We start from the raw sequence: 26,229 nt of genomic DNA, 5'->3' as shown, positions 1-26,229 counted from the left end.
CGAGGGAAATTGTACCCCCACTTTGCCCCTGGCCCTTGTTTCAGGATGATATATCCTTAGGTGTCAGGGAAATATGCCAGTCTATTGCCGCTGTTCTGTCCTGTCAAAGCTGTGATCAAAGTGAGCCAAGGCGCTTGTTCAGGCTACCAACCCTAACCTGATTTTGGACTTTCCAGATAGTACTCACATTGATTTCTAAAAGTATCGACCAATAAATACCACATAAAACATGAGTTTTGCAAATCATATCCAATCTACATTTGTTGGTTAAAATATGATCCAAATCAATTTATACAGTTGTGTCTTATCTTGGAATCCGAGACGCTCAGGAGATTTCAATGTGTCTTTCATTTCTTGCAAAGTGACACAAAACAACAATGTCAAATCTAAAGTGAGGGAAGTGTTTCAGAGCGGCTCAGCAGATTCCATACTGCTACTAGAAGCTTGCTGAGTCAAAGATTCTATCAAACCCACAAAATCGGAAAAGTTTCTCAACAAAATTAACTTTGAAGGTCTCGATAAACACTGTTAATTTATTAGTGCTGCCTTTACTTTTGAGCCCTGCACATACAGAACTGATGATAGAGGGATTGTAGATAGACCATATTTTGAAGCAACAGGCAATAGAAAAAAGCAAGATGCCAAATTTGATGAGATTGTAATGAGAAATTTGAAAAAACAGCTCAGGCAGTCGTTCATTATTATCTGATTTGGGAATCAAATCTGAAGACTTCAGAGCATTAAAGCATTACATTCAGTTTTTCAACAAGTTTACATGTAAGTTACATATTCAGCATAAGGCATCAATCTTCTTACAGACCTCCACCAGATCCATTGGGACCAGCTTGTAAAAAGGCAACTAGTGGTTAAAAATACCTCCATATGTATGTGTGTTCATGGATCCCCTCTCCCTATAATTAAGTCTTTTGTTCAAGCATGAAGTAATCAGAAGTAAGACAGCTCAGCTTAGGTAGCACACACAGCTCTGATCATATAAAGGGGCTGTCTGTGCTGCATCTCACAGGTCTTGATTATAAGCCTCATAAGCTAGTGAGGACTTGTGTTACAAGGTGTCATACAGCTACATCTGCTGCACTGGAGAACTGCTGATTGGATCGCATGTGGATGAAGAAGCTGTTGAGATCAGAGACTCTGGATGCTGACCAGACTGCCGAGTCAGCTTATCAGGACAAAAGGGGACCATGACTTCTCGCCTCGGTTGAAACTTTTCTTATGTAAGACAGTCTGCGGTGTCTTGGACGGCCTAATTTCAGGGCGAGTAGGACGATTCTGGTAAGGTTGACACTAAGAGGAATTTCCTGTCGTGTGGTGTTATCAGAAAAACAACAGAGTCCGCCGCTGTTTTACTTCAACGGCTCAAATTCAACAATGGGGTCGTTGATAAAATACTTGGGCTGCTGGTGAAGAAGCCAAATGCTGATGTGAGGAGATTTTATATACTCATTGCAACAGGGCTCAGCGGGGAAGCTGAACATAATGGATCCAAAATTGTAATGTCTAGCAAAGAGCCAAGAGAGTATATTTAATAAAATGGGAAGCTGCTATCAGTTTCAATCAATCCTGTGGAGATTTTTTATGATTTATTCTTTTACTATATCAACTTTTCAAACTAATTTTCTACAGTCTGGAAGATTTTTACTCACCATACTGGCAGCTGGGTCCGTTGAACCCTGCAGGACAGTCACAGAGCTGCGTCGATCCCTCCCGACACTGGCCCCCGTTGAAGCACACACCGTAGCTGCACACGGCTGCACGTGTGGACAGACAGGGTCACAGGAAATAAAGAAAGACAGAAGAGATTAGCAAGTGTCTGGCTGTTGTCATGACATGTAAACATCTGTCTCAAACATTAACTTCCCTTTATCAAAGCCTCATCATTAGGCCGTTACCTCCTCGCTATAGAGGAGCGTTGATTCTCTCTGACTGAACAGGCAGGTTTTTGGCCAGGTAGAAGAGATTTCTAAACTCCATTTTAACAGAATCAGAGTTTAAAATGACTGGTAGCAACAGCGTGAATGCAGAGAAAAGGGGCCTCTTTCCTGCACAGTTTGGGACCTCGGAATAGCTTTGATTGATTAACTGAACTTTGATCGTTGTCACAAGCAAGTGATCATTCAGATTTGTGCAGGTGAACGCTGGAATAAAATCACAGAGCCACAGGGTGTGTGTGTGTGTGGCTCATCCATCTCTTTGAGCCAGCGGCCCTGTGTCCATAAATCCCTTTTAAGTCAAACTCGTGAAATTCAAAGAATCCGGGACGCATAAACAGCGCAAGCCACTAAAATATGTGAATCCACCATCTCATTCCTCACATTCACATTTATCATGACTGCCCTTTGTGTGTGTGTGTGTGTGTGTGTGTGTGTGTGTGTGTGTGTGTGTGTGTGAGTAGAGTACATGTGTGCTGGAGTCTCCCTGCGTGTGTGCTTATCTGATGTGCGTGGAGCCCAACGTTCCCGTAGAGTCAGACACAGCTGTTTAAGCCAGGCCTGTTGTTTGCACTCTCCCGAGCAGAGTACAGTGGTTAGAGATGACAGCACCAGAGGATTGATGTCTATCATTGCTCTTCCCGACTGGCAACATGTGTTTGCTGGGAGTGAAAAAAAAAAAATGAAAAAACACAGTCTCGCTAATCACAAGAGGAATTTAGATTTGGCAGAATCTCTCTACGAGCCAGTTGAAATGTGAAACTTTTGCCAGATCTGCATTTTTCTGCCACTTCTTATCCAAGCAGAGGCGGCATGACCAATCATCGATCTGGGCGCTACTGGTTCTGGTGCCATTTACTTGTATGTGCGATCACAGTGATGCCATCAATGTAACCAGGGACAGCTTTAAAAGAAGCATGTAACTACAAATCTTAATTCATGTATTATTTCAAATCAATTTTTATCCTCATAAAACACACATCTATTCCAAATTGAAAGTAGTATGGGTAGGGTAGGGTATCACACTTTAAAGGTTTGAAATGTCATTTGTCTTTTTGCTCTTTGTAAATGATGATTTCATGCTGCATTGCTACCTTCTGTAGGACAATTGAGGTTTTAATGGAACTGAACAACAATTGAATAATAGAGTTGACAATAATTTAAGTCCTTTTTTTTCAGAAAAGTTACATTTTCCTGATTTACTTTTGTATGGACATTTTGTGGACTAAATTACTTTTGTTTGATAGTTTCATCAGTTATTTCTACCAAAACATCCAACCTCGCTTCTTAAAGCTGACGTACAGTTAAAGGTACGACTCATCGGATGAGGGCATTGAAAATATAAACTGGCAGGATGTCTACAGTCCAACATCAACTGTGTCATTACAGTGACAGGGAATAACATCACATTTCCAGACTAAAGGAGAAAAACATGAAGGAGTAATCTCCAAAAATCACAGATGAGCTGGAACAATTTTCGTCCATTAGATTTCACAGGGCTCAGCCTAAACATCCGCCTGTCGTCTGGCTTCTTCCACAGACACCTGCTCAACATTTGGACCATCATGAGAGTGGGCAACAAATAAACCAAACTCACACTACACTGTGCACACAAAACCACACAGAAAATACATTCATGTTTTTGTGCCCAGTCCTTAATCTTGCCCAATTTGTGGAGCCACTGAAATCATACTCCAACAGGAAGACTGTCTCAGCGCCTCTAATCTGCACATGAGCAGTTCCAGTTCCTCGAGATTGTGAGGCTGCAAAAGCTACGGTACACAGACGAAGTTCACTGTGCATATTCATAGCTATCCAAGCGTCTGTGGTTATCTAATATGAGGTAATATTAATAGAAGACAAAAGGGAAGGGAAAAAATAATTCTAGATTCAATGCAAAGTTACAAGTTAATCCAAATTCTTCAGGATGATTATATAAATACAAACTATGAGGGATTAGTGAAATGAGACATTCCACAATTGTGGTGAAAATGTTTCAAATTAACTAAATTACCAGCAACAAAGTAAATGGTCAGGTGTCTCTCAGAGTCACTTCAGGCCAAGCGACAACAAAGAGAGTAAGAATTCTCCCTCCTGAGAAATGAGACACACAGGATTGTTGGCAGCTGACCAGGGCATATTTGGGCCGCCCCCCAATCTGCACGCTGCTTAATCTTCCCTGAAATAATTCTTTAATGTGGCATGCAGTGTTGCATAAAACTCACTCTCATCTGTCTCTGTGAAAGCCTCCCCTCCATTACAAAGACACCTTCACTGAGAGGATTAGCCGCTTCCACAAAAAGAGGAGACGGGAAGAGCAGGGGTCAGCTACTCACGCCGACAAACCGAGGCAGGTGTCACCCTTACAGCTTCTGAAGGGGATGACCGCATCCACACAGAGGAGGCCCTGTGTTTGTTTAGGCTTGGACGATCTGTTTTACCCCCACAGCGCGACCCAGAGGGAGTCCACATTTAGGGCAATTCACAGACACAAAGGCCTGCGCTCCAGGCTCCGTTTGGTGCCATAATTGGTACGCGCGCTGCCGAGCACTGTATTTTAGGGTTACAAATCATGTTTTTGCTATGTAAAGGAATGTGTCATTTCAAAGAACGGCAGGTCAAGCTATGTGAGATGATCTCTGGCAAGTGTCTTTGAAAGGCTTAAAATACAGTTTAACTAGACACTGGGTCGGTTTGACAAAGTAGGCACAATAATGCTTTGCAAAATTGTCTTGGAATGCAAGACCTGCAGGTGGGGAATCTGGGGCACTAGCTGCAAGCTACATTAAACTGTTCACCTCTACGAGACTGATTTCTCCTGAAGAACAATTCTCGATATATGTAGATATTATACAGTCCTTTTGCCAGACCCATGCACCTGATCAGTATTTTGCATAATACACTGTAATTTCAAACTGTTTTCCTCAATCTAATGTTGATGTGGACGTGATCACAGCATGCACACCAAACCAAAAACATAAGCAGCCAAACTATGGCACTATACTCAATGCAAGATTGTATGGCCACTGGCCAGTTGATCACATCTTTAAAGCTTAGCATTGCCATTCATTGACAAACCAAACACTGTTGCTTGCAACTAAAGAATGTCAAAGACTGAAAAACATCTATTTATTTTTATTTAGTGCCTTTATTGTAGAGTAATAAAGGTGGATAGAGTCTGAAATCAGGGAGAGAGAGAGAGAGTGGGGAATGGCATGCGGGAAAGGAAGGTCGGAATCAAACCTGGGCCGCTCGCTTGGAAGACTATAGCCTCTGTACATAGGGCGCACACACTAACCGCTACGCTACCGAAGTACTGAATAATATTTCTAATATAATATAATATGTCATGATCATGTCCACATCAATACTGTGAACAAACTGTAAACACCTCACACCTACACTACACAATCTCAGACTTAGATGTGATTCTGGTGACCTTTTTAATATTTTTACCAGCTTGAAAGTGTTGCATATATCCGGTATGGTTGCCATTAAAGGAACAGGAAGAGACTGGCATGGCTTTCTTTCAAAATAGTTTAGCAGCGGTTCAGCAGCTTTTGAGAACTTGTTTGAAAAAACAATGCCCAAGTTTTTTCTTTGACTGACGTTGGTTGGCCAGATCACTTTCCTCACAGCCACAGTCAACATCCTGCAGCACGCCCACATCTGAAACTGGACAGCAGCCTCGTTTAATGATTTGAGGTCTGTGTCCACTTTTGTTTTAGGATTTTGAAAGACACATTTGCTCACCAGATTGAAACTGGTTTAGGAACAATTCCACAATCAGCCTGGAAAAGTTCTTCCAGTAAGCCAAACAAACCTTAAATTTTTGGTGAGTAAAGTAAGTGTTTGCTCACAAATTAGACTGTAGTCCTAAAAACTTAAAAACTGTGGTAGCTTGATTTTGTTTTGACGTTTCTGCTAACCTTAGAGCTGTTACTCACTAGATCAAAAGGAATCTGTCAGTGTAAGCAGGGGCAGTTTTTTTGATGATCCAAACAATCGAAATGAAGCCACTGATTTAGCGTATAATGCACCGTGTTTTGTCTCAGTCTGATGATTTCTGTCTGTTTGTAGGTATGTTCTGGCTCCATGTCTATTTGTGTTCAGCTACTCACGATTATGTCCCATGACCACAGTCATGGTTGCCGCCGTTTTCATGACACACACACACACACACACACACACACACACACACACACACACACACACACACACAAACACACACACAAACACACACAAACACACACAGACCACCCATGGCTAGACAGACGACCATTTCCTCTTTTTTCCTGGCGTCTTGGCCTATGTCAAACGTAGCTACCTTCTCCAGTCTGCTCCCACCACAAAAGGGGGCCGGTTTCTATTCAGCAGCTAACGAGGATGACAAACTGGAGGAGCCATTGTCCCCGCTCCTCAGCCCCTGTCACAACGCTTATTGTTGCTGTCAATCAACGTAACTGCTCGCTTCCTCTTCCCAACTAACTGCGGCGTCCATCCTCTCCAGTCCTCTAGCTAGATACTGAGGTAAAAAAAGGTTTGGCTCTTTGATTGAGGGCTTCAAACATTCAAGTGGAGGATGTCGCCACCATAAAGTCAAGAGCTCTTCACCTTCAGAGGAACAAGAACCAGAGTCATGGAGCCAATTGGAGTTTTTACAAAACACACAAAAGTTACCCTGGATGCACTCGAGGAGTTTTAAAAAATGCATTCAGCCTCCACACCTCACTACTAGGCTTACTTATTGTCGACAAAAGTCATTAGAAGGAAAGCAAAACTTTTAAATACAAACTTAAAAAGAACATGGATTGAAAAACAAACCAAATTCTTTTCTACTTATTGAATAGTTTAGTTTTCTCAAAAGTAACGATTTTAAATTCTTTTAATTCTAAACCAAATTTCTTTGGGTTTTTCACTGATGGTCGAAACTAAATTTGACATTTCAAGATGTAACCCTGGAATTGGAAAATTGGATGGGCGTTTTTCACACTTTAAATAGACTTGTAAGAAAATATCCCGCACCCTTTAATAGGCTCAATTGTTAATTGATTGTTCATTTATGTAATTTGAAGAGTAACTTACAATGAAATTGACTGGCAGTTTCCGCCGCAACTTTAAATTTCCGCAACAAAGCACACCTTCAGGGTGAAAAAGCTGCAAGGCTCTTGCTCTCCACTTCGTGGCTTCTTCTTTGTACACTAGTGCTGGAAATAATCAGAACTTGGAAACAAAAACTTAAAAATTGCAAATATTTGCAAACTGCTCTAGAACACTGAATCGATCCAAATGTGTATATGGAAAACTCATAAACCTCCTTAATTACGTGAGAGGAACCTCAAACAGAAAGATGTGGAAAATAGCAGGGCGGTGGTCAAAATGGTGGCAAAAAAATTTGAAAATAACCAGATGTTTACTGTGCTGTGGTATATTCTTTCACCAAATATGTGAATAATTACGCTAGGAAAAGAACGCAGGAGGGAACAACAACAGAAGCAGTTCAATGCAAGACTGTGAGAATATGTAAACATCTGTACAATGGATACATACATGAAGAGGAAAAGAAACACAGGTGAACTTAAAGACAGACAGACTACTTAACTTGTTGCCTCTTCCCGGCCACTGTGTTTGCTGTGTCTACAACAGGATTAGAGCCTCAATCCCCGCCCCACTGCCTCACAATGACCACAAATCATTAGCCTAATTACCCAACACTGACATTTTATTAGGGAACACACACAGCGAAAGAGGGGAAACACAAGAGGGTGAGAAAGAAACCTCAGAAGTGCCAGACACTAAATCACTATCTCAACACAAAGCATTCCCATCTTCACAATCTTCCCGGCTTTTGGATGTTTTCAGAGGATTTGCTAAAGCTGTACATTTCGCAAAGCAGATTTTTGTTCCTTTTGGGATGTCAGAGTTGCTGTTGAAAACTGCCCCACAGATTGCATTGCGCTGACTGAGGTACAGTACAGATAGTGCACAGCAAAGTGCGCAGGGGTGAGAGAGGGTGGATTGTGGTGCGAGCTTCCTTTTATCCTGGTTCAATGGCTCAGAGAATAGGGTGATTAGTTTGTCCCATCTCAAAGCGCTGCCACATCTTCGGTTACAGAGATAAAAGCTCTGCCTCGCGTCGAAGAGAGCAGCCATTGTCACGCGAAAACGAGAAACAAAACCCCCGTCTGCTCAAGTGAGGGGAGATACTGGGCAGCCCTGAGGAATGTCTCTCTCAGATATTTCTTTATGAGTGCTCTGCAATGAGTCTGGTTTGCTTTAAAAATGACAGTGTAATGCTTCCTTGTATAATTTAATACTGCAACCTTTACCCGGGAAACAAAGGGCTCTTTGAAGAGAGCGGGGATGCCATAATAAGACACCGATGACAGGCACATCCAGGAGATCTTCTGCTGCTCCCCCATCTCAGCCACTTCCCATCAGCGGGCACACTGGGCCTGCACTAGGTTTGCTCCAGGTTTAGTTCTGGGAGCGGGGAAGTGGGAACTGTCAATGGGACTTGGGACAAACTGTTTACAGGAAGGCTTTGCCAAGGTTGTCTCTGAGGTATGCAGGCTATGCGATCTGGATCACTGGCTGTACAATCCCATCAAAGGAGGCTTCTTGGTCTCAGCGGTGTGAAGCTAAGCTTATCCACAAGGAGATGAGCTGCTGGCAGCCCCACTGTGACCAACAAAACTACTTCTCTACACATGGACCTGGAGGATTTGGAGTTATAACCGGGGACTCATATGTTGTTTCTCTTCTTTTAGTGTGTATCAGCAGGCGGTCCCTCCAACATGGGCTGATGGGTATTGTTTTGGGGGCCTTGAATGTGAGTGGTTGGGGTAAACACTCGAAGGGCTTGTCTACTTTCATATCCATAATGTAATCCTCTGACCTGCACTGCCATGTCACACCTCTGACTGAGGGGAGTGGCATGACTGCACGGAGGTGAGCCAAGATTTAGACATGGGACCACAGCGAGGAATGGGAACGTAGACGTGTGGAGCTTTAACTTACACTTCAGAGTACAAAACAAGCCAAGTAAAAGCAGCCTACATGACAGGTGATCTACTTTAAACTTGAGTTATGATCAGAACTTTTGGTGTAAAAGCGGATAATACAATGCAAGCTTCATCTTAGAGCAAATGTCAACACCTGAGATTCTTTTTCCCACCGTCCTCATCTAAACTCTGTGGGACTTTTGTAACTGTGGACATGGCACTGACTGATAACATTTGCTGAAAGGTCTGGATGGGCAAAGCACCTCTTGACCCTTTTGACCTCTTACTGAAAACCTTTCATTCATAGATTTCTACCATGGGCGGCTGATGTTTGAAGAAAACGTCCTCCTGCTGAGTCACCAAAACACATATCGCCTTTAAATGAACATACCTACCCACAAACAATGTCACAATCAAAAGACCTAATGAATGTGTTTTTATGCTTTAAAGGGATAGAAAGAAGAAACATAGGAGGAGTTGGGGATACTTACGATAGAGGCAACCAGCTTCTCCATTGAGCTGAGACCATCCTGGGCAACACTTGTACACTGTCTGATAATCCTGCCTGTACACTTGTCTGTATGCAGTGTAGTACGCTGTCCTGTTAACATGACAAACATCAGGTTTCAAAATGTCAATCAACATGTACGATTGTGTGTCCTTGACACATGGTGTGTTAAATCTCTCTTAATTATTTGTACCCAACTCCCTGGGTGTAAATGTGTGTGAGAGTGTTAGAATGTAGGCGTGTGTACTATATATAGGTTATGGGTTTTGTTTGTTTTCTATGTAATCATTAAAATATGTCAATAAAAATAATAAAACTCACAAGTAACTCTGTGGTGAAACAAGCAACATGCAAAGGGATTAAGGGCAATATTTTGCATACACAGTTGTTTCATGTGGTTAAATATCAGGAGATAATGAAAAACAAACAACTTCCATTCCTTTAAGTAACATCCACTATAATATTCAGCAAACATTTTCCCAGACTTTAAAAGGTGCCTGTTTTTAAAGTGTGAGACTGGCAGACTTCAGAGAACGCTCCCTCTACTTTGGGACCCCTCTCATTTCTCCACAGTCATTGTGGAAACACGTTTTGTTTACAGCGAGTAATTGTGGCTTTGGCTGCCTTCAAAGCAGCCTTTTGACTTTTGTCAGATGGTTAAAAAAAAAACGCATAGAAAGCTAGCATGAGGAGAACAGTGAGAAACTCAGAGAGACAGGCTAAAATGTTAGCATTACGACACGCTACTACAAAGGAATGTTGTAGCAGTGTTAAGTAGATGAAGGGCTACACCTTACACTTAAAAGCGTATGAGAGGTTCAAAGGTGTGATTACAGAACAAGAGAGAAAAAGAAGAAGAAAGGAAAGATCAGGGAGTTAAATTTATCATCTTTGATACTGCATGAACTTCAATGAAGGATCATGTCCTCTCTGATAAATTCTTTTGCTTGCATGACTCAAAAAGTAAACACAAAACCATTAATTAATGCTTTACTCCAGACAGAGCTTAAGCACGACATCCCCTGCAGGTGAATGGGGGAGTGTTTGCACAAGAACAGAGTCAGACGTTTGGATAGGCGCATTACTCACCTCCTCTCGTATCCCATGCACCATGACTGTCCCACACAGCCCTGCTTCCACACTTTAACCATGCGTGTGAAGGCCTGCACGCACGGCTGCCTCTGGGCAACCAGTGTCACCTCCCTCTCCACACACACGTTCGGCCTGGAATGAAAACAGTGGGGAAAATACTTAAGGTGTCAAAAATGTTCTGCATCGGGGTTTTATGTTCCTTTAAGCCATAAAATATACGAGTTCAAATGTTGCAGCAAAGATAGATGAATAAAGCTTGGTTTAGTTTTCATAGATGTTATACTTGTGAGGGTATATAAGTCACATATTACACACCTATTCAAAAATGCCATTTTTTTAAAAAACACCCATTTAGATTGTATTAAGGCTAAGAGTTATGCATAATTAGGGGTGACTGATATACTGCAAGCTGGTGCATATAGCTGTTTGTAAGGAGACTCAACTCCTCTTTGCTGGTTTCTAGGCTGCATGAGAGTTAGGTTGAGGCAGCATTTTCAAAATAGTGACTGCCATTGTTGGGCTTCAAAATTTCCCTTCAGAAATCAATGAGTGACATCACAGAGACCACGTCCATGTTCTATATAGTCTATGGGATATACCTGTACAGAGGCTTAAGATACCTGATTATGGTGTTTTAAAGAACGAAGTAACACATATCTGATTGCTGAGCTTCAAAGCATAAGATACTACCTGACCAGGTCAACCTTAAATCAATATTGATTTGAAATCTGTCTTTTTGAAGTGGGATGGACATAAATGCGGAAAGTATTTTTTGATTCTATTTATATCTTCTGCTTCAAATGAAAAAAAAGCAAAACAAACAGAAAAAAAAAATCAGAACCAGACAGGATCAAAACGTTTTAGATTCAAGCCACGTTTGCCAGCAAACAAAAGCACATGATGAATGAATACCACCACATAATCCCTTCTAAATAATCTCAAAAACAAATGACTAAACAAAGTATTCCAAAAAGTTTCCAGAAAATTCCCATTTAACATTAATGTGTTGTTTTCGTTAGTGGACATAGCGTTGAAATACATGTTTTAACTTGTAAGTATGAGAGTGATTGTCAGCAGAGACAGAAGACAGTTAACCTCCCTGGTCCCTCTCCCTCAGGTAGAACACGGTAATCCTTCAGCTGTGATGTTTTGTCACTCTTACACAAAGTCTGTCTGGGTTCAGAGGCTGCCCTGTCACTGATGTCTTCACACCATGTGCTGCTGATTTTTCAGCCTTTTACTCCTTTGGTAGTTCTCCAAGGACATACAGACAGTCAGACGGGGAGGCTCAGCATGTGGAGATCAGCAGGAATCTTAAAGACAACCTCCAGCTGCTCATCTCATAAACAATAGTAATCACTATCACCTCCAGCTGTACACATCATTTCTTTGAAAGAGCTTATTGTCAGCGGCAGGTAACAGCAGAGAATCTTCCCACACATCATTTTTTATTTCAGGGTTTAAAATAGCTGTTATAGTTGTCTGGCTCCTCACTTTTAGGGGCTTAAAATAAAACAGCCTAATGCCACTCAGAAAATCCACATAGTTATGTGCATTATAGTGTTACCCTGCATGGAAAGAAAACTGCAAACTGAACCTTCCAGAATCAACAGAATGTCTTGTGTATGAGAAATACCATTAAAAACTGCACTAGCATCAGGTGTCTGTCTGTTTGAATCTTTGATACTCTGTTATGCAAGAGCAGGTGAACCAAAAGTTCAAAGATGTGTGTAAAACATATAGTCTCTTTAGAATGTATGGGTGAATCAAACAGCATAAAATACAGAAGTTCAGAAAAGCTTACTTACATATATGGTTGCAGGTTGTTGGCGATGCCATAACGCAATGCAAATGTATCTTTGATAAATATTAGGAGAAAGGAAAAAACAAAACAATCCATTTTAACTCCTCTTACAGTTTCAAATAGTTGAATTTACTCGCAGACTCATGCATGAGTGTTACTGGGCAAATCAACCAGAGGAAACTAAAACTTAATTAACAAACTAATCAAATAAATCCGAGCGGTCAACTCGAGAGAAAAAAAAAAAAAAAACTTAAAAAGCGCGCAAAGGATCCTCCGCGTGGATGTAGTCAGCACTTTCCAAAAACCTGCCAGCCATCACATGCGATGTGTTTTCTCTCACTCCCAGCCGGCGTGTGACACTGACTGAAAACTGCAGCTCACCTCCGCTTCCTGCTCACTGCAGATGTTAAGACTGACGGGCAGAGACTCGTGGAGGCTGAGGGCTGAACTCACTCCATTCACTTGGTAATGATGGCTGAGAAGGGTTTTTCGGGAGGGGAGGATTGGAAGTGTGCTTTTTTTTTTTTTTTTTTACAATTCAGAGCTTCAGGAGCTTTTAACACACACACAAACCCTGCAGTCTGCAAAGTGCACTCAATAGAAGTAGGGTTTCCTAAAAAAAATGAAGTTACTTTTTTTTTTTTAACTGTAGGCCTATTAGTCTTTTTACTGTATATCACGTCACTGATATTGTTTAAGACACACCGCCAACCACAACAAAAAAACTACATTTAAAACAAGGTGTGCTCATTTACGTTAAACTTGGGCGTTTTATCGTTTGGATACTTTTTGAATACTTAGCCGCTAACCCTCCAACATCTTCGTGTGTATTTAGTTCTCAAAGGTCGTCTGGATGAAAACAATTTGGCTCGTGAGGCTGGTAAACAGGCGCACGTGCAGAAAACAAATACGCGCGTACGGCTCGTTACTCAAAGCTTATAGGAACATCTTCACGGGAAGATACAAAGCACTCAAATATACATTGACATCCAGGGAAAGTGGTTATTATACCACCATTCTTGGAGCAACAGGGGAAATTTGGGGTTAAATTCAAGGGCATGAAGCAGCCACTGCAGGGCAAATAGCTGATGGTGAGGTCAAAGGGTCAGCTACGCTGCTGCTCACCAAACAAAGCTTCCATTGACCGCATGTGTGTTCATGACCCCAAAGAGACCCGGGTCACTGCTGTCCGAGCAGCCTCCGTGGGTCCCAGCCATACGACATGTTGTTCTCATTAGATCAGGAGCTGTCATGTTAGAGTTTCATGAAAGGTGTGTGTAAGCAAAGTTAGGGTATAGAGAACAAGACATTTTCGAGAGTCCCTTAACTACAACACAAATGAGTCTTAAAGAAGTCTAATGCTGACGTCTTAAAAACTGAAAATAAAAATCTGCTGTGTGTTCCCCATAATAATCACTCACCACTTTCTGTAGCTTCAGCATATGCCCAGCGACAGAATTAGAGTAGATTTACACTCATTCTGGTAAATGAAATGGTAAAATGTTATTGTTGGTATCAGTATCATTATCACATCATAAAATAATGTGGACCTACAACTTATTTGTGTCCCATGGCCACATAGATGGTTAACCAGAAACTTATTCACAGAGGAATAATAAATTACATTGTAAAAGCAATCCATTTGAATAGGCCAATATTTTATCAATCTGCATGTTTCAACACTTCAAAAAATAACAATTTATAATGACTTAATACATTTTATTAATAATAATAATAATAATAATAATAATACATTTAATTTGTAATGCAAAAAAATCCTCAAAGTGCTATGCTTTACAGATGTCTTGCCATATTTTCTGGACTACACATTACTGAATGTGGAGGAAACTTCAAGAGCATCTTTTGTGACATGGTTGGCTATTTGCTGACACCTTGTGGTCAGACTCTGAACTGCTTGCTTTACTTGGTATGACAACTGTCCTGCAGATAGATGGCAACTTGAACAAATATTAACATAACATGACCGAAAAAAAAACAAAAAAAAAAATACAGGAGGCGGTCACTGAAGACGACCTTTGCACTACCTAAACTACAGTCTAACAGGCAAAGGCTGCGAGGCTCTGAAGATATAATAATAATACAGCACATGCTTCGTTTTAAATCGGTTGAGTAACTTTACGACGCTCCCTAACTACTACTTGCATCGCGAACTTTGCCCTTCGCATGCTCACTGGCTGCCGTACATTATCATGCAGTGTGTAGTAACAGGGGGACTCTGGACACTGAAAAGGAGCCACATTATCAAGGAAGTGCTCATACATTTTCCAAGGTTTGTGGCTCGCAGAAACATGTCGTCGTGTCCAGCTAAACGCCCGGTTTCCCTACTGGGGACGATGCCTTTCGGAAGGCGAGCCGACGCCCAGCAGAGCCTGGAGATGGTGAAGACTTTTCTGGGCAGGGGGCACAACAGAGTGGACACAGCCTTCATGTACATGGATGGGAAGTCAGAGACGATCATTGGGGGCATGAATCTTCCTAAAACAGGTATATTAGAAGCACAGATAGTCGTAGAGACAATAAACACTTGACTCTCCCAGTGGGCTAATGCTAAAAAAAAGTTTTAAAAGTGGACTGACTGAACTTTTGCTCATGACAACGTAGGCCCAACCTGCAGCTGGCAACAGCTTGGAGTTATGATTTCTACTCCACAAATGTACGTTTAAAGACATGCATATTAAGACACCAAATCTTTAGGAGTTTTTGCACATTCTAGAAACGTAAGACACCTGAAGGGTTTCTCTCCCCTTTATTTTGCTGTGTCTGTCGCCAGAGACTGATGACGTAATCGTGACGTCTACTCCTTTTCCATTTGTTAGGGTCCAATGCACAATTTCAAAATAAATGATGTTACTTTATGATGTAAATTTAGTTAGCCATTTTTTTGTCTACAGTTCCTTGCCACGTCAAGATTACATTTAGAGAGTAGCCGACACACAATATTGAATCATCCAAATACAAATTACAAGTAAGAAGAATGTCTATTTCCAAGTTTATAGAAGAAGGAGAAAAAGTTATTTGAAAAACATAAATCACCAAATCAATAACAAAAAAGTCCAGCAGGTAGTCTGTATGAACTGGTGAACTTCTTTTTTTTTTTTTTAAATAAAAGTTTTTATCATATAGATCCCATATTATCAGTCCACCAGTCTTTCATTTAGATGACATGCAAGTTCAACTTTGCTTTTAAATCAGAAAATGTGTTGATCAATGGTGTAGAGCAAGCTGGTAGAATATCTGAATGTTTCTGAATGTTTCTGTCATGTTTTGATCATTTGTAGAAAGTCAAATAGTATCTTCCATGTTTATGAAAAAAAGAATAATTCAGTTCTGTATAACTTGATGCGACAGTAAGTATAGCTACCAAGGCTAACCCCTGGGATGGAAAGACACTGAAGCCAGAGAGTGTACGCTCCCAGATTGAAACCTCCCTTCAGAGGCTGCAGACTGACTGTGTGGATCTTTTCTACCTCCATGCCCCTGACCACCAAAACCCAATTGAGGACACTCTTAGAGCCTGCAATGAACTCCACAAAGAGGTAAAGAGAATAGATACCTATTGAACCTATAATGTTAAGACACTATCTGCTTATTTCAAATAACTAAACTTTTAAACATTAAAACACCCCCCTACAGGGAAAATTCAAAGAGTTTGGTCTTTCAAACTATGCATCATGGGAAGTTGCTGAAATCGTGTGCATCTGCAGACACAACAACTGGATTGTTCCCACTGTGTATCAGGTATTTATTTTTAAACTTTTAAAAAAATGTTTTATTCAACAGGTGACCCAGGATAGAGGTAGTTTTCAGCAAGGAAAGCACCTATGGTGACACATGCTGAGTTAACACTAGACTTTATTTTTACCGCCGCAGAATTCTGGCCTTACAGATCAACCACTGTATGCTTTGAATAGGCATATATGCCTAATAACCAACATTAAACAGCAATAAAATGCACAAAACCCCATACGTGAGCAAGGGGAGACTATACTTTAGATTAGTGTGGCCTTACATTTGGAATTGTGATCTTATTGTGATGTTATATATACAAAATGAGGAAAACACTCAACAAATATTGTATTCATATTGTATAGCCGGACATTTTGGCCGTTTATATATACTTTTTTTGCCAGACATCTGCATGTGATACTAAATACAAGCTGGTAATTAACAGTTAACATAAACCCTGGACACTTGTTTTTATAATGTAGAATATCCCAAGATTTTCTCCAACTTTAATTGTTATTGGGGGAAAAAAAACTTTCATTATTTATTTTACTTTCACTTAGATGTGATCGCTTAACCTTTCTTATGCCCTAATTCAAACTCGTACATCTTTTCTCAGGGAATGTACAATGCCACGACAAGACAGGTTGAGACGGAGTTGCTGCCATGTCTGAGAAACTACGGAATTAAGTTTTACGCATACAATCCCCTTGCAGGTACAGTATACTTTCCCTCTCCTGGTGTACCTATACCACCATGAGGTTTACATTTGAGTCTGAGGTTTTGAGTAACATGTCTCAATAACTGTTAGATGTATTTTTATTAACTTGGTCAAAGCATCCATGTTCTTTTTAAGATAAATAATCACATTGATTGAACTCTACTTCAGTGCCAGCAACAGGTCAATCATGTTTTTTTTACAACTTAATTCTTTGAAATAGATTCCTATCATCCTCAAATTAACTTAGTGTTAAGTGCTAATAGAAGATGTAAGCATGCTAACTAAATGATGATGGTAAATGTAACCCCTTTTTAGCACTGGCTTGTTAGCATACTAACATTATTGTTTACTATTGTGCAATCCCAGCTTTAAATCAGCCTCATAGCCATGACTGTTAACCCACAGTCTGGTTTGGACTTTAAAGGTTTGTCTGTCACTGCAAAAACTCCCCCATGCACTCTAAAACTTGCACAGTTGACTGTTGGATCCCTTTCAAGAAAGACTTTTATTGTAAACGACATAATTTCTACTCGGAAACTGGGCTTTATTCTTCTAACTGAGACATGGCTTGATCAAACTGGCAACAAGGAGCTCATTGAGACATCACCTGATAACTACACATTTGTGCACTACTCTCGAATCAGCAGGAGGGGCAGGTTAGGTTGTAGCCCTGTTTAAAGATATATTTTTTTTTAATCTGTGAATCATTCCATCTTGGCAACTACATTAGTTTTAAATATTTAGGTCTTGTTCTAAATGATCTGTTCAGTGCTGCACTCATTCTTACTGTCATCATCCTCTTAACATTAGACAAGGCTTCTTGGAAGAACTTGCTGATTTCTTATTGAAAACTGTAACTGATTTTAATGGAATTATCATATCCTAGAGAATTAGAGATTCACATTTCTCTTGGCAATTTTAAATCTAAAGAAAGAAAGGTCCTCTTTGGGGTTCCACAAGGGTCAGTCCTTGGGCCTCTGCTATTTAATCTGTATATGCTCCCATTTAGTGCTATCATGAAGAAACATAATATAGCCTACCATTTATATGCTGATGACACACAGTTGTACATTTCCCTGTCATCTCATGATCTTTCAATAGGGCTATCCAAACAATCTGTGAGAAAACTTCAACTTAGCCAGAGTCCTAACACGCACAAAACAATTTGAACATTTAACTCCCATCCTCAAAACACTCCATTGGCTCCCCGTAAAACACAAAATCACCTTTGAAATCTTATTATTAGTCCATAAAGAACTTAATGGTTCAGCTCCCAAGTCAATTTCTGACTTGCTCAAAGACTTCAACCCTACCAGGGCCCTCAGGCCATCCAGTAAAGATCTGTAAGTTGTGCCAAGAATTAGATCAAAGTCTGGAGAAGGGGCCTTAAGTTACTGTGGTTCTTGGAACAAGCTTACCGTAGTTCCATCACGACAGTCTCTACTTTTAAAGCTAAACTCAAAATAATTTCTCCCAAGCATACAAATAGTTACACTTTGTGTTTTTCTAGGGTTTTGTTGAATGCTCTTTTTTGGTGTTTGATTGTTATGTGGTGTCTGTGATGTGCATTCAATTTAAAAAATAATAATTTATGTATCTTCATGATTGTTGAAATAACAGTTTCTTGAATTCCCTTGTTTTCATTATCAATGTAAAGCACATTGAGCTAACCTGTAATGAAATAGGCTTTATGACATTCTATTCTATTATTCAAAAAATGTAGAAAATATATCACTCAAAGTTGCAGAATTTAGTCGGACACAAGATAATTTCAATGTAGAAATGACTTCTATTCTATAGGTGGCCTTCTGACAGGAAAGTACCATTTTGAAGACAAAGATGGCTCTCAGCCTACTGGACGCTTCTTTGGTAACAGCTGGGCTAAAGCATACCGGGACAGGTGAGAGACCAGGCATTCCTTTTTCTTAATGCTCCATGCAATATACTACTCCCTTCATGAGTTTCAGTATTTCTTCACAGCTAAACTTACACCTTTCACCATCGATCAATCACAAAATATTTGTTTGTCTTTCTCCATTAGATACTGGAAGTTGAGTCATTTCCAGGCGATAGATTTGGTTCTTAATGCCTTGGAGACAGCATACGGCTCAAATAAACCCTCCATGACGTCTGCTGCGATGCGCTGGATGTACCACCACTCTCAGCTGAAGGTACCAACTGTACAGAGAGCTGTTGTGGCATTATCATAGGAGCATTACACTATACAACATAAGACATACAGTTCATTAAAACGTGTTCAAAATGAAGTCAGCACAATATTTTGTATTAGTACGCAGATAATAATCCAAGATAAGTATTGCCTTGGCACTGTTAGTCAATCATCAGATCAAGCCAGCGCAAACGCATGAAACCTTAGGTATGAACAAGAAGTCACCTAGAAGCCTACCGCTAACCATTATGGTAAAGGTTGTCACAATGCCAGAAATTTTGAACATACCTTGTTACTAGAAAAACTTGAAACCATATCAATCTGTTTTGATATCACATCAGTACACTGGCAGTTTACTTTCTGCAATTAAGACGTGTTCTTTATTTTGATTGCAGCAGCTATTGGTTGAAAACATGACTGAGGATCTTTAAGTTCTTTAAAAGATTTGCTTGTTTTGTAGTACTAGTGATCATTTAAAGAATGGATATTGTATTGTTTCAAAACATGTGGTATTGAAAAGTATTAAAGTATTTGACCACTCGATTCTCTGCTGCTCCAGGGCGATCTTGGTGATGGAGTCATCATCGGCATGTCAAGTATGGAGCAACTTCAGCAAAACTTGGCTGCTGCAGACGAGGATCCTCTGAATGATCGAGTTGTCGCCGCCTTCAATGAGGCCTGGAATCTCGTTGCCCATGACTGTCCAAACTACTTCCGCTAAAAAAAAAATTCAATCTACTCAAACAATAATTGACAAATACAATGACATTATTAAACAGATCAATCTGTGACCAATAAGAATTGAAGCCTAAATCACTTAATTGTTGATGTATAAATGTAAGAAATTAAGATTTCTTTCTTCTGGAGTTTTTTTTTATTAAACTTACATTGAAAGATATTGTATTTTTACAAATCAAACTGTTATTCCTACACATACGTGTATAAAATGGTTTTACAAGGCGGTCTGTTTCCCCCCTTATTTTGCAAAAAGAAAAATACTGTCATGATGTTTAGCACTTTTTCCACTATATTTGTTATTACACAAAATACATCATGAAGTCTCTTGACTCAAAGCTCCTGTTTTTACTGAAAACATTCAATCCAAAGCTAAAATTCAAGATGGACAGAAGTTCATGTTTTGGGATGATCAAATGGCCAGAAAAAGGAGATTACTAAAACTCCCGGGTCAGCACTGGCGGTCAGGATGAATGGTTTCTATGTCCCTCTGCTGTTGAAGGTTGGCAAAGATGACTTAAAAATTGCCATTTACAAGCTGCCTTGTAGACGTTTCATTCTGCATCATCATCTTCCTCATTATCCTCCATGGACTCTTCTTCTCCAGCAATGTTCCCAAACTCGCCCGTTTCTGAGTTCCACATACATTTGATCTGCACCTTGAATTCTGCCATCTCGATGCCAAAGAGTTTCTATGGGCGGAAAGAAATAAACAGTTGGTCAAAATGCAATGCACTACAATCCGTTGCAGTTAACATTTTCTGTAGTCAAAGCAGTAAAGCACTCACCAGAATACGAGCCTGCTCAGGAGTCAGTGTGTCTCCCTCCTTACAGACTTCATGGTCCTTGAGCAGTGTCACAACACCTTTGAATGATCCAAAATACGACTTTAACTAAACAAGTTGTTCACAAATAAAACTTCAAATCATTAAGATTGTGAGCTAAGAGTAGCAGGGAAGTATGGAGGAATTTACAAATGGGATGTTTGTTTTGCTCTTTGCATTACATTATTAGCAAAAGAGAAACATTTACAATAACTGTAGTGTCATCTTACCTTTCTTGAGTGCGGTGGGGAGTCCTAATTGCCTCAGCTGGGGCTCCATTGAGTGAGTAAACTGTTCCAGGGGTCCCTCATCCAGAGTTACATCCATCTGTGCCTGGTTGCCCGCCCTCGCATAATCCACCTCTTTGAAATGACTGAAGTACCTGCAAAGAGAGAACCCAAATCAGTTACCGAGTGAACAATTGTTGGATAAACCGTAAATGGTGCAGGAAGTGAAGCTAACTTACTCTTGTACTTCATCCTTTGTTTTATTTGTGAAAAGTACTCCCACTTCTCCCCGTAGATATTTGGTGACCTGCAGAGCAAGTAATTTAACAATAGTTCATCATTTATCTTAATCATTTTCCATCCACCCCCCATACCTAGATTTATTCTTACCTTGTGCAAATTATCTTTGTATTCGTCTGTTTCTCCTTTACCCAAGGCGATCACCATGACTTTATTTTTGCCAAAGAAGAACCTGTGGTGCAGAAGAGTCCAACTATTATTGCAATAACAAAACATTAAAATCAATCAGTCTCTTTGAAAACGAAATGCGAACTATGATGATCAATCATTTATGTTGAATCGTTTTAATAAAACATTGACATTAAAACATTATGCTGATTTTTGTAGTCATTTCTGATAGTAGATGTGTTTGATTTTTAAACAAAATGAGCCATTTGAAGATGAAGCTTTGGCTTAAGGGGACTTGGTATAGGCATTTTACAATAATAATAATAATAATAATAATAATAATAATAATAATAATGTTTTTCTTTCATGTGTCCAACACTCTGAAACACTGGTTCCTTCAGTGTCCTTGTTGGTGACATTTTATTCCACCCTTACTGACTGTTAGATGTAGAGATATGTCAAACCATTTCCTCCAAATTATTTACAGGACTTACTTGTTCAACAAAATGTTCCTTCATTAGATTTTTAAAAATCATACAGTACTACCAAACTGTTTTTTTTTTTTTACAGGCATAGCTGTCCTCATGATAATTAAACAAACCAACATGTACATAGTCGCAGAAATTACCCAATAAATTCCCTGGTTGATGTTTTTTTTTTTACCTGCTGTGTTTCCATGCTGTCCTGATGTCTTTCAGTTTGTTATTCCTCATATTTTCCACAGAGAATATGAACAAGTTTCTGTAGGTGTCCACACATTTCCGTAACTAAAAAGACACACAAGCAGAGATTATAGTGGAAATGTTTAGTTAGATAGTTATCACAATAGAATAAAGCAGATTACACTCACCTCCTCGATTAGTTTCTGTTTTAATTCCAGTCCCTTCTTGGCTGTTTTCGTTAACGAAACTGATAGAAAGAGTATGTGAAAATCAGTCAATCATTTGGTCTTAAGTTTTTACTGAGCGACGACTTTAACAGCATCCATTATGTAAAACTGCTTTATGAAGATAGCGTTGACTTGTGTCCATCAATTACGTTACTTTTATCTTCTCACACAAGCACATCGGTAATATATTTAACCGTCTAATTTGTCTGTACATTACATTAATTTACCTTTCTTGTCTCTCTTTGATTTCGGCATGGTTTCCTCTCACGATGGCAGAGCAGCAGACGCACACGTGAAGTAAAAGGACCTCAAATGTTTCTGTTCTGTAAAGGTGACCGTGTGGCGCCTGAATACAAATAAGTCAGACGATATTTAATTTAAATAATTATTATGTATCAGCGTTGCTGTTATGAACCCGAGAAATTAATTGTTGTGTCTTAATTAATATATATATATTTTTTTATTTGTCAATTTTATTTCATTCAAAAAATAAAAACAATAAAGTTAAGAAAAACAAACAAACATAAAATCTCAAATTTTGAATGAAAGGGAGCAGAAAGAAGATTAATCTTATAATATCTGCCCCTCTTTTAAAAAACATTAATTAAAACAAAACAGAACACTTAATTCAAAAACAATTTAGATTAAATTAAATTGGCTGCAGGCAAACACAGCCACTGGCAGCCCCCTTGTAAGTCCTCCTTACCAATTCATTATGCACAAAGTATATCACAATACATTTTTATTACAGCATCACGAGAAAAAAACAAAAAAACAGTATCTCACTGACATATTTCCACATATTTATTCAACAAACTGGCTTTAATTTTTCTTTTACATATCTAAATACGTTAGGTTTAGAGCATTGAACTTGTTTAATTTTAGCCAGTTGTTTACCTTAATAGGATTTACAGCCATGGTTTAGACTTGAGCATATGTAATATTAGAGCAATGCTAGCTTTGGCTGCATGTCGCACAAACATTTATCTCAAAACTGGGATCAGCTTTAAAGGTTTTTTAGTGTGCATAATAAAGCATAAAAATACCAGAGTGCTATTATTGGACATTTTTACGCCTATGGTTACATTTGTATTGATATTTATGAGAAGAAAAAAACAATGTCATTAAATGCAACATTTTAAATAGTCTTGCTGAACAGTAAAAATATATTTTTTAAATGTAGGCTATGCATTGCAGGACCCAAAACTATCTCTCTGAAGTAATGGGGATTTGAACTTACTGACCGCTAGGGGGCATCTGAACCTAAAGTGACAACGTGCAAGAAGCGTGAGGCCTACATAATTCATATTTACAACATACGAGACACAGGTGTCTGTAAGTCCCATTTTGGATCTTCTCACACGTTTTCAGCGGACATTAAAAGATGTTGCAGATTTAACTGGGCAAATCTGGGATAAAGAATAGTTTGATTCATGGTAAGATTTCCCTTCTTGTCCTGCTATAGTGATGGGGGGCATAATTGACTGTACTTTCAGGGAGATCCCAATAGGTTACATCAGGAATAACTGGCGCTATTTTCTGATTAAAAACATTTTCTTTAAAAAACTTGAAAAGGTAGAACCAGGCTATACCATTATGTTAACATAGAAAGTTTTGTACAGTAGCTTATAAGTACAAATAAGTGTGTAAGGTAAAGAACATGTAGGAAAAAAATAGCCTATGAATTAAATAAGATGTATGAAGTGTATGAAGAATTAAACAACATATTTCCTCTTGTGCTTGTTAATGTTTGTTACCGACACTAGCTTATTAATAACACCTCCACATTTCTGAGTAAATATTAGCCTATGTATGCCGTCAATATACATTAGATGACGTGTAGATACAAAGATAAGATAAGATAAGGTAAGACATGTTTATTGTCACTGTACAAGTACAACGAAATATTGTTGGAGCAAGCCTGTAGATGCTTAATATCAGAAATATACAAATATACAAATACTAAAACCAAATATTCAAATAAGAAATACAATTAAATAATACACTATAGTATACAATATACAAATAATTTGCAGGTGACAGGTATAGAATAAATATATTGTTGACTCCAATGGGTATTTTGAGAAAAAAGTATGAATACTTATTCATGTTAGTATAATATATATTAAGTTAAAATGAACTTTATATCATTAGGTGACCTTAAAAGTGAGTAACAAAGCAATAAAGATGTAGTTCTAAAGGGTCACATAGGTTAAAATATAAAAAAGGAAAGAAAGGAAAAACAGTAGCCTAGCTTTCAGAGACTACTTAAATAAAAAACACATTAGTTTCACTTCATCCTGACATGGTCTAATTCTGAATTATAGTACACATATGACTACATAGAGCTATAGGCTGCCATGTTGTGAATCATTTGAGGTGAAGTTTGTAAACAGCGGGCATAAATCAGTTTAAACCACTGAGTTGAAATACAATTAAATGGAATTCCATTGTTTTACACTATGCTTTATTTTCTAAATTAGTTTTTCTTTTCTTTTTTTTGGTAATCCTTTTAGCCAGGATGAGCTCCGTCTAGTCGCTGTCAGGGAAAGGGGAGGGACGTGGTGGGAGGGGCCGATGTGGGCGATAGTGCCGAGTTTAGCACTTTGCAACATGATCCGCGCACACCACGGAGAGGCCGGGCTCTGCGGTCCTGCGTCCTGCCAGCCCACCGCTACACATGGAGGAGACCGGATAGAGCAAAACTAACGAGGGGAATGACAAAGAGAGGAGGTGGACCGTCTTCCTCTGGCTTGTATGATCCCGCACAGCATCAGCAGCTCCTGACAAAGCAGAGACAAAACCAGACATGAGGGTGACGGGAAGGGTGACTGCTGGTGCTTATTGCGGTCTGCGTCAAACCTCTTCCACCAGATAATGCCCTCGGTGCCTCTATAAGGACTTTCCTTGGATTTTTTTTTTGTTCGCTTACATGATGCAGGGTTCATGTCAGCATCTCGGGGAAAACATCCAGCAGGGACAGTGATGGTTAGCCAGTCTCAGTCACTCTCAGCATCTGCATTGTAAGGGAGGGGGGAAACTGGTCCTGTGGGTAGTGGGATTGTGGAGAAAAATGCAGAGATAGGAGGACGAGTTTGTGTTGTTGCTTTCAAACCAGGTAGAGCCATAGTTGGATAACTCGGTGTTGTTGTTGTTGTCTGGCGTCATGAACTCCATTTACTTCTCCGACACCCAGCCGGTCTGTGGCGTCCCGTCCAGTTCGGGCGCGGTAACCAGCGCCCTGCGAAATGACCTGGGCTCCAACATCCATGTGCTGAAGACCCTCAACCTGCGCTTCCGCTGCTTCCTCGCCAAAGTGCATGAGCTGGAGAGGAGGAACAAACTGCTGGAGAGCCAGCTACAGAAAGCCCTGCAGAGACCGCAACAACGCCACTTTTACACCCGGGAAGTTGCGGTACAGACAGACGGCCCGGAGTCCAGAATGCCGGGTACCATCTGGAGTTTCACCAGCGTCCGGAGGCAAGGGGAGCGCTTTGAGACCCTACACGGGCCCGGGGTGACGTGGACGCATCCGGACGGAGTTGGGGTCCAGATAGATACCATAACCCCTGAATTGAGGGCTCTGTATAACGTGTTGGCCAAAGTCAAGCGGGAGAGGGACGAGTACAGGAGAAAGTGAGTACCTAAAGGCCTAACTGTATGGGAAACTTGATGTTGATATTTAACTCCCCCCCCCAAACAACAACAAAAAAAAAACTGGCAATGTATAATGTGCCTAATATATATTTAATGTTGTAAAATACATTTCCCTTATAGCATCAATAATGCTAGAGAGAGAGTTCTTCACCGATAAGCTTCAAAATGGGACGACCTGGGTACCACATTAAGCAAATGCGTGCAAGTAAGCCTACAGCGTCAAAATGACGTAATAAGGGTCCTTACAGAGTCATTTTTGACAAGTTTTGCCACTGACCCAGCCAGGTGCCGTTTTTGACAACCATGTGAGTCAGAATGGGCTGAATGTATCTCACCTATAGGCTACTTATCATTAGCAGGGGGAGAATAGAGATGAAGAGTTCTACGCAAATATTGCTTTGGGCCCCCTTTTCTATTTTGGGCCCCTATAATCCTTACAAGCCTACATAACAATAAGAACCAAACTTAGAGTAGCTAGCTACAAGGTATCACTATTT

At 39.8% G+C, this 26,229-nt stretch overlaps 4 protein-coding genes across 7 annotated transcripts in view; 2 read left to right on the top strand and 2 right to left on the bottom strand.

Annotated features, from left to right (window-relative positions):
* Window positions 1-12,736, bottom strand: part of megf6b (multiple EGF-like-domains 6b) — a 66,545-nt gene extending 53,809 nt beyond the window's left edge. Inside the window, exons 1-4 of the mRNA XM_065954715.1 lie at window positions 12,362-12,736; window positions 10,551-10,685; window positions 9,445-9,554; window positions 1,665-1,769 (exon numbers count right to left, since the gene is read on the bottom strand). Coding sequence (XP_065810787.1) covers window positions 1,665-1,769; window positions 9,445-9,554; window positions 10,551-10,685; window positions 12,362-12,453 — 442 coding nt within the window. The 5' untranslated portion in view covers window positions 12,454-12,736. The remainder of the gene's footprint in view (window positions 1-1,664; window positions 1,770-9,444; window positions 9,555-10,550; window positions 10,686-12,361) is intronic.
* A 1,696-nt stretch (window positions 12,737-14,432) lies between these two features.
* akr7a3 (aldo-keto reductase family 7, member A3 (aflatoxin aldehyde reductase)) lies at window positions 14,433-19,954 on the top strand. Its single transcript, XM_065954718.1, has 7 exons — window positions 14,433-14,862; window positions 15,727-15,914; window positions 16,012-16,116; window positions 16,721-16,817; window positions 18,623-18,722; window positions 18,864-18,993; window positions 19,552-19,954. The coding sequence occupies exons 1-7, from the start codon at window positions 14,568-14,570 to the stop codon at window positions 19,711-19,713; spliced, it is 1,077 nt and encodes a 358-aa protein (XP_065810790.1). The 5' UTR covers window positions 14,433-14,567; the 3' UTR covers window positions 19,714-19,954.
* A 44-nt stretch (window positions 19,955-19,998) lies between these two features.
* Window positions 19,999-22,402, bottom strand: mrto4 (MRT4 homolog, ribosome maturation factor). The gene is made up of 8 exons (XM_020629063.3): window positions 22,303-22,402; window positions 22,037-22,095; window positions 21,850-21,953; window positions 21,169-21,250; window positions 21,018-21,085; window positions 20,782-20,933; window positions 20,516-20,592; window positions 19,999-20,419 (listed from the first exon to the last, which is right to left on the bottom strand). The coding sequence occupies exons 1-8, from the start codon at window positions 22,328-22,330 to the stop codon at window positions 20,282-20,284; spliced, it is 708 nt and encodes a 235-aa protein (XP_020484719.1). The 5' UTR covers window positions 22,331-22,402; the 3' UTR covers window positions 19,999-20,281.
* Window positions 22,403-24,128: 1,726 nt separating this feature from the next.
* iffo2b (intermediate filament family orphan 2b) overlaps window positions 24,129-26,229 on the top strand; it is a 33,935-nt gene continuing 31,834 nt past the window's right edge. Inside the window, exon 1 of one of the 4 annotated variants that reach the window (XM_020629125.3) lies at window positions 24,129-25,711. In XM_020629125.3, coding sequence (XP_020484781.1) covers window positions 25,242-25,711 — 470 coding nt within the window. In that variant the 5' untranslated portion in view covers window positions 24,129-25,241. The remainder of the gene's footprint in view (window positions 25,712-26,229) is intronic. The other 3 variants (XM_020629124.3, XM_020629127.3, XM_020629126.3) reach the window with 3 other exon arrangements.

Source organism: Labrus bergylta, chromosome 5, assembly GCF_963930695.1.
Source record: "Labrus bergylta chromosome 5, fLabBer1.1, whole genome shotgun sequence".
NCBI lineage: Eukaryota > Metazoa > Chordata > Actinopteri > Labriformes > Labridae > Labrus > Labrus bergylta.
This window is presented reverse-complemented; position numbering and strand designations above follow the sequence as displayed.

Bases quoted from the DNA above. Each gene is read 5' to 3' on its own strand.
- akr7a3 (XM_065954718.1), top strand. From the start codon at position 14,568: ATGCAGTGTGTAGTAACAGGGGGACTCTGGACACTGAAAAGGAGCCAC. The intron at 16,818-18,622 runs GTACAGTATACT...TCTATTCTATAG, and splicing joins CGCATACAATCCCCTTGCAG to GTGGCCTTCTGACAGGAAAG. The intron at 18,994-19,551 runs GTACCAACTGTA...CTGCTGCTCCAG, and splicing joins ACCACCACTCTCAGCTGAAG to GGCGATCTTGGTGATGGAGT.
- mrto4 (XM_020629063.3), bottom strand. From the start codon at position 22,330: ATGCCGAAATCAAAGAGAGACAAGAAAG. The intron at 21,086-21,168 runs GTAAGAATAAAT...CTTGCTCTGCAG, and splicing joins ACAAAGATAATTTGCACAAG to GTCACCAAATATCTACGGGG. The intron at 20,934-21,017 runs GTAAGTTAGCTT...CTCTCTTTGCAG, and splicing joins ACAAAGGATGAAGTACAAGA to GTACTTCAGTCATTTCAAAG.